This window comes from Phaenicophaeus curvirostris, chromosome 5 (genome assembly GCF_032191515.1).
Source record: "Phaenicophaeus curvirostris isolate KB17595 chromosome 5, BPBGC_Pcur_1.0, whole genome shotgun sequence".
In the NCBI taxonomy this organism is placed as follows: Eukaryota; Metazoa; Chordata; class Aves; order Cuculiformes; family Cuculidae; genus Phaenicophaeus; species Phaenicophaeus curvirostris.
Genome location: NC_091396.1, coordinates 56,072,713 through 56,083,937, shown reverse-complemented (window position 1 = coordinate 56,083,937; position 11,225 = coordinate 56,072,713). Strand labels below are relative to the sequence as shown.

General features: G+C 49.6%; 1 protein-coding gene across 1 annotated transcript; it reads right to left on the bottom strand.

Annotated features, from left to right (window-relative positions):
* Positions 1–919: 919 nt before the first annotated feature.
* On the bottom strand, positions 920–10,747 carry LOC138721370 (extracellular tyrosine-protein kinase PKDCC-like). Its single transcript, XM_069858404.1, has 7 exons — positions 9,977–10,747; positions 8,780–8,902; positions 6,448–6,719; positions 5,324–5,403; positions 5,125–5,229; positions 3,466–3,642; positions 920–2,150 (listed from the first exon to the last, which is right to left on the bottom strand). Exons 1-7 carry the CDS (start codon positions 10,745–10,747, stop codon positions 2,047–2,049), a joined length of 1,632 nt encoding a protein of 543 aa, XP_069714505.1. The 3' UTR covers positions 920–2,046.
* Positions 10,748–11,225: the final 478 nt, after the last annotated feature.

The following is an 11,225-nucleotide window of genomic DNA, read 5'->3' as shown; positions in this document are numbered from 1 at the left end:
TGCTGAGGGTCTGGATCTGAATGCCTGGCAGGCAACCAAAGAATGAAAACTTGATCGAAAAATCTGTGACATAAAAGGAGCATCACATGACTAAAATCCACACTATTTTTTTACCAGAAGAGATTTTTAAAAATGGGAAGATATTTCTAATACAGACTGGAATCACTTCAACTTTCCCATTGTCTGTTTCTGCCTTTCTGAAATGACTCTGGGTAGCCCTTGCCCTTGCTTTGGGGAACATACTTAGGATTGGTATCTCAGGAGGCTGAGAGATATGAAATATATTCCCATTATCTCGTCTGAAGTCCTGCTCAGTGAGGTCAGTGTAAAACAATAGCGGACCCCTGGCAGGACTCTTCCTTCAACTTCCACAGGAGCCACTGTAATGGAGAGAGCTCTGTGGCTGTCCATTTAAAAAGCCTTGCTTTCACAATGCCTGCAGCAACGTGGCCTTTACTAAGATCCTTCCTGTTGTGCTAACTAGGAATTCTCATTAACCGATATCACTATCAGAGTCCCTGAGCCTCAGGGAGCAGCAGGGGTTACAGCGCATGAGAAAGCTCCCATACAATGGCTCTGCTCTGGGTTAATAGAGCACTAACGAGCTGAAAGGTGAGCACCTGCATGAGGAAACAGGACCAGATAATGAAAAACAGCACAATCCCAGGGAAGAGGTACCCTGGCTGCTAGGAGACCCACATGGAAATAGCCACACCATGGTGGGCTACAAGGAAGTCAGTGGCAATGTCCTAAGAGCCATCACCTCCACCCAGCAGCATGGGCTAAGAAGAAAACTCAATGTGGCATTGTGCAGCACCTGCAGCTTTATCCTCCTGCATAGCTAGGAACCTTTCCTTTCAGGGGGTGAGGTCAGTAGTGATTTGGGCTTTCCCCAAGTGTGTTACAACAAGAGGTACCATATGGTCACTGCTTCCAGGCACTGCCAGGAGTGGCATATTACATTGCCATCTCTTACAGCCTGAAATTATAGTAACTCCCATCTATTTTTCAGAGGCCACATTTTTTAGTGAAGAGCAGATACAAGAGACACTTGAGATCAGGCTGTCTCTTCTACACCTGTGACCCTGCAAATGTAACCACAGAGCATCCTCCAAGATGTAAGTGCTCAAGAGACTCAGGTGCATTCATACACTGCTGAGACCACTCATAGGTTGTCCTCAGGTGTGGGTGATGATGCTAGGTGAGCTGAAGGTGAGGAATCCTTACATTTGTTCATTTAATTGCAGCAAAGACTTAGACAATTAAAGAGAAAAACTTCTCAGAGCATGCTTAGAATAAGCAGTCATTCTTTATTATACAGAGTAACGCCTTATACATAAATAATTTGAATGTCTCACTCTTTCACGGAAAGTAACAGAGAAAAACCTTCAAGGTTGATACATGAGGAGTTGGCATTACACATCACATAGGGTCAAACCCAAAACATCCAGATATTTGGTTCCAGAGTCATTCTATACACTGCCTCCCTCCCCTGCCCTGTAAGGAACTGAATCAAGACCCTCATTGGAAGACCATCCCCATCATCAACCTCTGGTTATGGATTCCCAACCCTGCAACCTTGGCCCCATGGCTGAAATCCACTCCTTTATATTTGCAGTGGTATGAAATCGTGGTTGGCAGCTGTGGAAGGAGCCGTTGTGTTCTCCAAGGTGCATTATTCGTAGGTTTTTGGAGGCGTCTGAACCAACTAATCCTACCCAAGCCAGATGCCTTGCAGCTATTTCTATTTCTTGGCTGAAAAGCTGGTTGCAAAAGCAGCAAGACTAGGTAATGCAGTCTAGTGACATTTGACTAAAAACGGGAGCATTTATGTGGAACAGTAGTGTGGGAACAAATAAAAAAGCTAGTGGGGCTGCAATGAGAAACCTGAGCTTTGATTAAGGAGACAGCAGCATTTGACTCTATCCGAGCTGGCAAGAAGATCCCATCCCAAAGCAAAATAAAATACATCATTCTTCTCAGCATATGAAATTCTCCCCAGTAGTCTGTCCGTTCCAGGATCATTATTACGTGATCTCATTGTCTTTAAAGTCTTTCCTCTGAGGAAGCTGATTGTTTAATATAGACTACAGCATTAGCATCCGGTACTAAATCAGTCAGGCTACTCTGAAACGAGGCAAGTGGGCGTCCTGGAAAGGAAATAAAAATGCAAGTTTAATACAGGAGATGACAGGTTCACCTTGACCCATGCTATTTATTGCAAAGACACAGGAACACATTGCTTGCTCAGCAGTGGGTCACTCTATCTTGCCACAGATGTCTTCTACATTCCCAGTAAACTCCAGATGCTCACCGAGTGTGCAGAAGGAATGCACAATCAGGCCATAGAGGCTTTTACATCTTGCTTTGCTTTACCACGTTGCTCTAAGAAGGACTAGCATGGTCCCACAGTTCTTATTAATCCACTGGCAAAACGTCAGGAAGGGAAATGTTAACAGACCACAGGCACAGTGTGGGATAGCAGGGAGGAGCATCCAAGCCAGGCACTGCAGAAAGGGTCTTCTGTCCTGTGTGTTTTTTTCTTTACATTCCCATGGCTGTTTTAAGCAGGGTTCTTTCCAGTCAGGCACTGAACACAGCAACTAACAACTGCCCCGTGAGGAAGCCAGATGTGATGTGTTAAGTACAGCTCACACAATCCATTGCTGCTGTGAAACCAGCTCTAAGAGATTTATTTTGCATCAGTGTAAGCGCTCTTATGTCACTAGCTTGCCACATGCCAGTTGCACTCAAGCCCACAGAAGAGCTGCGGTTTTGGTAGTTCTGGGGCTTTTTTTAAATGTTATGTGAGCCAACAAGACATGATTCTTCAGCACCACCGCTGAAAGCACTCATCTACCGCATTAGTGTTTCACTTCATAAGTAACAATTTAGCCCACGACTGAGGTGTCAGCTAAATGAGGTAATTTATAATTCTGAAAACATGCTAACTGTAAGAGGCTGTAATCAGAGCTAATTACAGGGCCATTTTGGAAATCCATTGGTTTGAGGCCTTAGTTTTGATAAAGCTTTTGTAAGCCACGATTCTTCTAATTATAACAATACTAACCGCCTTCTACGCAGCTACGCTCATCTCTAAAAGCTGCACAGCTTTTTGCAAACTACACATACCACAGGATTTGTTCAGCCAAACACCAAAGGGAAGCCACCTCTGCATGAGATAAGTAACTGTTTAACAACACCTAGCAGTCCTGTGCGAAATTTGTAGAGGAAAGAAGGCAGAAGAAGGAGAATATTATTTCTCCTGTGCTCCTTACAAATACTCAGGGAAACACTGGATACCCACTGCGGCAGCCATCTGATCTGGAGAACAGGGAAGGCAGCTTTTATATGCCCCTGTAGGCTCATGGCACTGCAGAGGAGGGCAGCAGCATCGTCCCCACTCACGCCTGAGGAAGCAGAGGCACCACATGGCAGTATCTTGTCACATCTGTTCAAGCTCACCTGTCCACGTCCTCTGCTGGGTGATGATAAAACTTTGACACTGAGATTGGGAGTTACAAATAGCAGCGGCTTCCTCGGCACCGTGAACAGAGAGCAGGCATCCCAGGTGGCTGTAGGAGGGCCAGCACTTGTAATCCTCTCGTTCCGCCATTCGGAAGCCCTTTAGGGAGAAGTAGTCTGGGAAGAGAAAGAGCATATTTAGGGAGACTCTTTAAGTGTGCTTTCAGAGAGTAATTGCACTATAAATTTAGTATGCTGCACTTCAGTGAAACTCTTAAAGGAAACGTGATGGCAATAGGATGAACTTACCAGCTTTGGTGGAGTGGGTGGAGCTGAAAACTTAAAAGAAACCCAAATCCTGACTTTTGGCTCTGCTATGGAGCATAGGACAGAAATTCTCCCAAGGATATAAAAGAAGGGGTAGAGCTCTCAAGGGTGAAGGGGAGGGGAGTTACCACAGGGGTGGGCGAGAGGGGTAGACTGTAGACCATGCAGACCCAGAGATGCTCTGCTTCTCCTCTGGAGAAGCCAGCCTCACAATGGTCTCTCCTACACCTCAGCCCCAAGAGCAGAAAACAGCTCATCACAGATCCAGCACGTAGCTCTGTGGGGCATGTGCTGACTCACCCATCGTGATGCCACCCACAGGTACAGGAGATTTAGGAAAGGGAGGTCAGATCCTGCTCCTGTGGAACAGAAAAGACCTGACAAGCCTGAGCAGGTGATGTTCAGGCAATAGTTCACCGACTGCTAAGGGTCTCTTCCCACCTTCCCACACCTCTAGGATGGTGATCATTTTGGCACATTGCTATTGGGCCAGTTGCGAAGCCAACAGGTAGATGTTGGAAAATACCATTAATTCCCATTAAGGCTGCTGGTCTTTCAGTGCAAATGACAGGGTCTCTTTTTTTCATAATGGTACAAATTCCAGCTCTTTCACATGTAACAGGATTTCCTTCCACAAGCCACCATCATTACCCCACCATCTCAAGTGGACACTCAGCAAAATGTAAGACTCAGTAACGACTGGACTTTTGATTAGCCTCATCCCTACCACTGAATGGGTCCTATTCAGAGGAATGCACCTCATAAAGGCTCATTCATCTATCTACAGGTCCAAAACAAAGACATTTAGAGGGCACCAAGGCCCCAGCTACTCTGCCACTCTTCATCTCAGTATTGTCACCTCCCCACTCCACATTCCCATAACAACCTGTGCTCAGCAGTCAGAAGCCACCAAGTGAAACACAAAGTTTCAATATAAACCTGGAAAACTGACCTCTTGGTCCACAGGTTAAGATGAACTTGAAGAGAGATAGGAAGCATGCAGTTTGCTACTCCGGTCTAGTTGCTTGAGCTATCCCAAATATTTTCGCTTGAAACACTGATGCACATTATGAAAAGAGTATTTAGAAGCAATGCAAAGAGATGTCCATATGTAGGCCATATTGTCTGCACTGCATTTACTTTGCAAAACAACGCAATCACGCACAGCTCCCATGAAAAAAGCCCAAAAGGCTGCCCAAAAAAGATACTTTTGGTGCTTTCCCTAGTGACTATACGCTGCCTGGATGTGTTGGGAGATAAGAATTTGACCAGTTATGAAGTTCCTTGCTCTCTCAGTAGTTATGTTCCTTAAAGCATTCAAAAAACATGTACCTTTTAAAAGAAGAGGCCTTTTCGGCAGATAGAGCCCAGACTTGTACAGATGTAAAACCTTTTCAAAAGCTTTCAGGGTGTCATTTATTCCATATCGTAAATCACCTACATTTCAAGAAAAAGATGACAAAATTGAATAATTCCATGAAATGCCATTTAGAGACTTCTAATAAAGAAGTTTGCGAATATTAGCTGGTACCTGTTGCGTTCAGGATATCATTCAAAAAGGGTCGCAAAGCCAGTGGTGCAGAGTGTGGTAAAAGATAGGTGAAAAAGTACCTGCAAAAAATCCCACAGATTAATTAGAATACAGTTTCTTAATTTCCCTAGTGATTAAGTTGTCTTCATTTTCCTGTGACTCAATTATCCATATGTAAGTAGTAAGTCTGCTTTGGTTATTAAGCACTGAGCACTTCACTGGCATCTCACACGGTTCCTTTGAGTTGAGCTGAAAGCTTGCTGCTTGCAGCACGTAGCCAAGTGCTGCACGAAATCTACCTTGCAGAGGCTTATGCAACAGAGCTTTTCCTCATCCCCTGGGGCATTTTTGTGCACTAAGCAATGCAATTCCCATCGAAAAAAGACCTATATAAAAGAAGACTAATGCAAGACCTTTCCCCTTGCCCTGAAAAGGTTTAGCACTCTTATTACACCTGGAAAGGCAGGACTACTCATTCCGTGAACCTTCTAGAAAAACCCTGTTCTACAAGAGGTAAGTGTGTTACTGCAAGACTGCAATGATCTGTGTAGGGATTTGCCCTTTAACAGTGAGTCCTCCAAATTCAGGCTCCCTTATGAAGTTTTTCTGCGTGTATTTCCAGCTGCCACGAATTCCACCAGTACCTGCCCTTCCAAGCATCAACGGTGAGTGGAGATCATCATACTTTTAGCTGGTGGCCTACATGAAGTTGAGGAGTTGAAGGGGAGCGTTTATCAGCCTGTTCCCAACAATGGCTCTCCAAGCTGGTGGGCTTTGGCGGGCAGCTCATGCTGCCACTGTTTTCAACAAACACAGCCCATGGATATCGAGTGCCAGGGCTTGTTTGGCAAACAATCAATTCACAGGTGCAAACTTTGGGGCAAGTTTTTAGAGGGTGCTGGGGAAAGGGAGTAGCAGAAGAAAGATGCCTGCATTGTCACTAGACAGCTGCATTATTTTCCTGCCTTGTAAGGAAAACAAACTTGCTTCAAAGCGATCCTTAACTATCCTTTGACAGAGGTGAGGGAGAATCACTATATGCAAGAAACACAAGACACTAGAGGGTCCATGGGAGTGCATGAGCTCAACCACCCCAAATTTTCCCCCATTCTTGCTGGACATACCGATATGCATTGAAAAGATTCTTCTTTTCATTTATTCCTTCACATTTCCCAACTGCAGAGCATTTGAGAGGGAAGCTTTTGGTAGGGAAGTCAAGTGTGCAGTCTTTATCTTCCTTGCATGACAGTTCCTCAGTGCCAGCATCATCTATGTCTGTCACTTTTAGGTTTCCATCCACCATAACAAACTGCCTCGGCTGGAAATCCAAGAGGACTACTGAACCCAGGGGAGAATGTGCCAAGTAAAACAGGAGTTTCACAAGACTCAGGCAAATCTGAGAAAGAGAAGATGAATATGCATGGGAAAACCAGATGAAAAACAGCTATTAAATTGGAAGTAGAACAAAGGGGAGGGCATTCAATGAAATTAAACACACCAAAAAAAAAAAAAAAAGCAGCATATAGTACTTAAAAGGGTAATTATATGTATGCAACAAAATTTATTATCAACATTGCCACAGGATTTGACTAGTAAGCAGCAAAGCAACATTTTTTAAAAATCTGCTTATATGAAAAGAGACATTTGCAGTACAAGGAACTAGAGGAGAAAGTTATGAGGGAAACAATAGCAGTCTTCATGTTTCAGGAGTGATATTGATTTGACTGCTGATATTAGAAGGTTTTTTTTCCCACTCTGGTGTAGAATTCATATGCTCCTTTCCCCCATGCTGCTCCATACAGACTGAGGCTCCATGGTCATTAACACCAGATTCATGCCTTGCTGTATCTCTCAGCAGTATGAATTGACAGCTTTTTGGTTTTACGTCAACTTCCTGGTGGCAGGGAAAGGTCAGACAACACCTGAACCAGCAGAAAGCTTGGTAAATGATTTTTCAACAAACTAAAACTAGAAGAGTGCACTTATACTGCACCAGCACTTTGTTCAAGTTGCTTTTTGCAACAGTTTTCATTCAGTAGCGGGAGCCTTGGCATCAGACAAACTGTGTTACCAGCTAGGTGTGCCAGGCAGACCCACGCCAGCCCTCGCCACCTCTGATAGCTATCTGAGCTATGCATGCAGGCACGGGGGTTTGTTCACTTGGAACAGCTCACAGAATCACTGGTATCTGATGTGGCTCATCCACGGGGAATCCCATCCATTTAGATGCCCTAATTAGGAAAACAGGACTAGACAGTGCCAGCATAAGTTTTGAATTAGCATCTTCATCAGTCAAAAGATTATGAAAATGTTAATGCCACCAAACCAGACTTCACCACCAGCTAATCCAGCAGCATGGCTTTCTAGCTCTATGGAGACTTTGGCACGTTTAAGAAGACGAGGTGCTGAGAAAGCTATGTAGAACCCAGTATGAAATAGTTCGTAAGCAAAAGTGGAATTTCATAGGCTAAGAGAAATGACCTTGGAAGCTCTGACGCCATCCTAACTCAATTAGCGAAGCAATCATAAGAGTCCCAGCTTCACATCCTGCAGCCTGGTTGCCACACAATCCATATGGCTTGGATGGCAATACTCCTTTTCAACACTGCACACCGCAGGCAGGCAGGGATTTTATTTTGGGACTTTTCCTGTGTTTCAATTTTGCCCAAAGCATTTCTTACTGACCCACGCTTCTACTTGATCCTCCCTTTCCTCCTGGGAACCAAACAAGCAATAGTGAAGCCCCCAGCTGAGAGGCAAACTTGTAATACAAGCTATAGCCAAAATAAGTGCCATGTCAAAAGTCATTTATGTTCCCGAGGAACTTAAAAAGAGTCTCTGTGCGGGATGCTTAAGAGACAAGGCAGATCTCACTAGCAGGGATGCAAACCTAGCACCTAGAGCAAGAGGAAAGCCATTTAGTAGTGTTTGTAGTGCAGCAATACCTAAAGGGCTAAGATCAGAAACATCATACAGATACACGGTGAGAGACAGTGTGCCCAGCTCGCTGCCAGAACAGATAACACACAGAAAACAAAAGACTTGTAGCGAGGAGAGGCGGCTTTCCCAAGTCAGACTCAGCCTGCCAAGTGGCCTCACCATGAAAAGCCCTTCTGTGGAGTGGAATAATATAGAGGGAAAACCAGCAATACAGTGTAATATTGGGTATTAAACACCACCTCAAGCTGAGAAAGATTTCGTGGCCAGTTCCTTCCTGATGCAGCTCTTTTAACACCACTTTAGAAAGAAAGGATATAACCGCCAGACACCAGGCTAGGGCTATTTTAATGTGATATAAAAGGAGTGAAAGCAAAATTATTTAAGCACAATTTGCAGGAGCAAACAGTGTCAAGCACGACAACCCCGTTTGCTCCAGCAGTCGCCGGGCTCTTCCTGTTTACCCAGTTTGCGGTCTCAAAGCAAATGATAAAAACGCCCTTTGCTTTGTTTTCTTACTTTAAATCTCTCCTCCCAGGGAGTCTGCAGAAGCTGAATCATCTCCAGGGGGGATCCCAGCTCCAATATAGCTGTGACCTGTATTTCAGCATCTCCGCTATCATCATAGCATTGACCGTGCAGCTGCCGGGAGGGAAGAGGCGATTGTCAGAGAGGCCAATGTCGGTGCCAGCGGCTCCGGGACTCAAGGGGTGGGCAACACAGGTGGATCGACTCAGCCCTGGCAGCGAGGAGCACCCCCTAGCCCCAAAAACCTCTCGCATTAAGGGAAGAGCACCCTGCAGCCCATCCCCGTCCCCAAAACCTCTCGCAACAAGGGGAAAGCACCGCACAGACCCCTATTCTCCCGTCCAGAAAACCTCCTGCACCGAGGAAAGAGCACCCTGCAGTCTCACCAGCCTCCAAAACCTCCCGTACCAAGTGGAGAGATCACCCCGCAGAACCCCATCCACGAAACCTCCCGCACCGAGGGAAGAGCATCCTCCAGCCCCCACCGCTCCCCAAACCTCCCGCACCGAGGGGAGCGCACCCCGCCACCGTCCAGGAAACCTCCGGCATCGAGGGAAGAGCATCCTCCAGCGCCCCAAGCCCCCCAGACCTCCCACACTGGGGGAAGAGCATCCTCCAGCGCCCCAAGCCCCCCAAACCTCCCGCACTGAGGGAAGAGCATCCTCCAGCGCCCCAAGCCCCCCAAACCTCCCGCACTGAGGGAAGAGCATCCTCCAGCGCCCCAAGCCCCCCAAACCTCCCGCACTGGGGGAAGAGCATCCTCCAGCGCCCCAAGCCCCCCAAACCTCCCGCACTGGGGGAAGAGCATCCTCCAGCGCCCCAAGCCCCCCAGACCTCCCGCACTGGGGGAAGAGCATCCTCCAGCGCCCCAAGCCCCCCAAACCTCCCGCACTGAGGGAAGAGCATCCTCCAGCGCCCCAAGCCCCCCAAACCTCCCGCACTGAGGGAAGAGCATCCTCCAGCGCCCCAAGCCCCCCAAACCTCCCGCACTGGGGGAAGAGCATCCTCCAGCGCCCCAAGGCCCCCAAACCTCCCGCACTGAGGGAAGAGCATCCTCCAGCGCCCCAAACCTCCCGCACCGAGGGAAGGGCATCCTCCAGCCCCCCGCCCCGTCCAGAAAACCTCCCGCCCCGAGGGGCGATCCCCCCGCAGCCCACGCCGTCCCGAAGCCCCGTGGCCCCGCCGTACCTGGACGATGCCGGGGTGCCGCAGGCGCTGCAGCAGCGCCACCTCCTTGAGCAGCTTGTACGCGGCGAGGCGGCGGCAGCCGGCGGGCTCCCCGTAGCGCTGCTCGCAGCGCCGCACCTCCCGCCCGGCCCCGTGCACCGACTTGAGGGCGACGGCGCCGCCGTCCGCCAGCGCCGCCCGCGCCACCACCTTGGTGAAGCCCCAGCCCAGCACGGCGACGCCCGCCGCCCGCCGCAGGTCGCCGCAGCCCAGCCCGCCCGACGCCGCCGCCTCCTCCCCGCCGCCCGCCAGGCGCCGCAGGTCGCGCCGCCGCTGCCGCAGCTCCTCCCGCAACCCCGGCGGCAGCGGCGAGCCCCGCCGCCCCTCCTCCTCGTCCTCGTCCTCCCCGCCGCCGCGCCCGCCCGTCAGCGCCAGCAGCGCCAGCAGCGCCAGCAGCGCCGCCGCGCTCAGCCCCGCGCCCCGCGCCGCCGCCATGGGGAGCGCGGCTCGCGCGCCGCCCGCGCCACGGGGAGGGAGGGGGGAGCGGCGCCAACCCCCGGCGGGACGGGCGGGGAGGGGGGAGGCGGCCCGGGGGGCGGGACGCGCCGGTGTGGCGGGGGGGAATCCCGCACCGGGGGGCGGGTCAGAAGCGGTAAAACCGACGGCGGGGCCGGTCGGCTGGGAAGGGGTGGCGAGGCCACCCAGCGTCAGCCCCGCTGCCGTGAGCGCCTCCCGCCGAGACGGGCTGCTCGAAGCCCCATCCAGCCTGGCCTCGACCACAGAAAGGGGCATCGGGCCCTGGAACAGCTGCCCGGGGAGGTGGTAGCGTCATAGCATCATAGAGTCATAGAATCACTAGGTTGGAAAGGACCCACTGGATCGTCAAGTCCAACCATTCCTATCAAACACTAAGCCATAACCCTCAGCACCTCATCCACCCGTGCCTTAAACACCTCCAGGGAAGGTGACTCAACCACCTCCCTGGGCAGCCTCTGCCAGTGCCCAATGACACTTTCCGTGAAAAATTTTTTCCTAATGTCCAGCCTGAACCTCTCCTGGAGGAGCTTGAGGCCATTCCCTCTTGTCCTGTCCCCTGTCACTTGGAGAAGAGCCCAGCTCCCTGCTCTCCACAACCTCCTTTCAGGTAGTTGTAGAGAGCAATGAGGTCTCCCCTCAGCCTCCTCTTCTCCAGGCAAAACAACCCCACCTCTCTCAGTCGCTTCTCATAAGGCCTGTTCTCCAGCCCCTTCACCAGCTTCGTTGGTCTTCT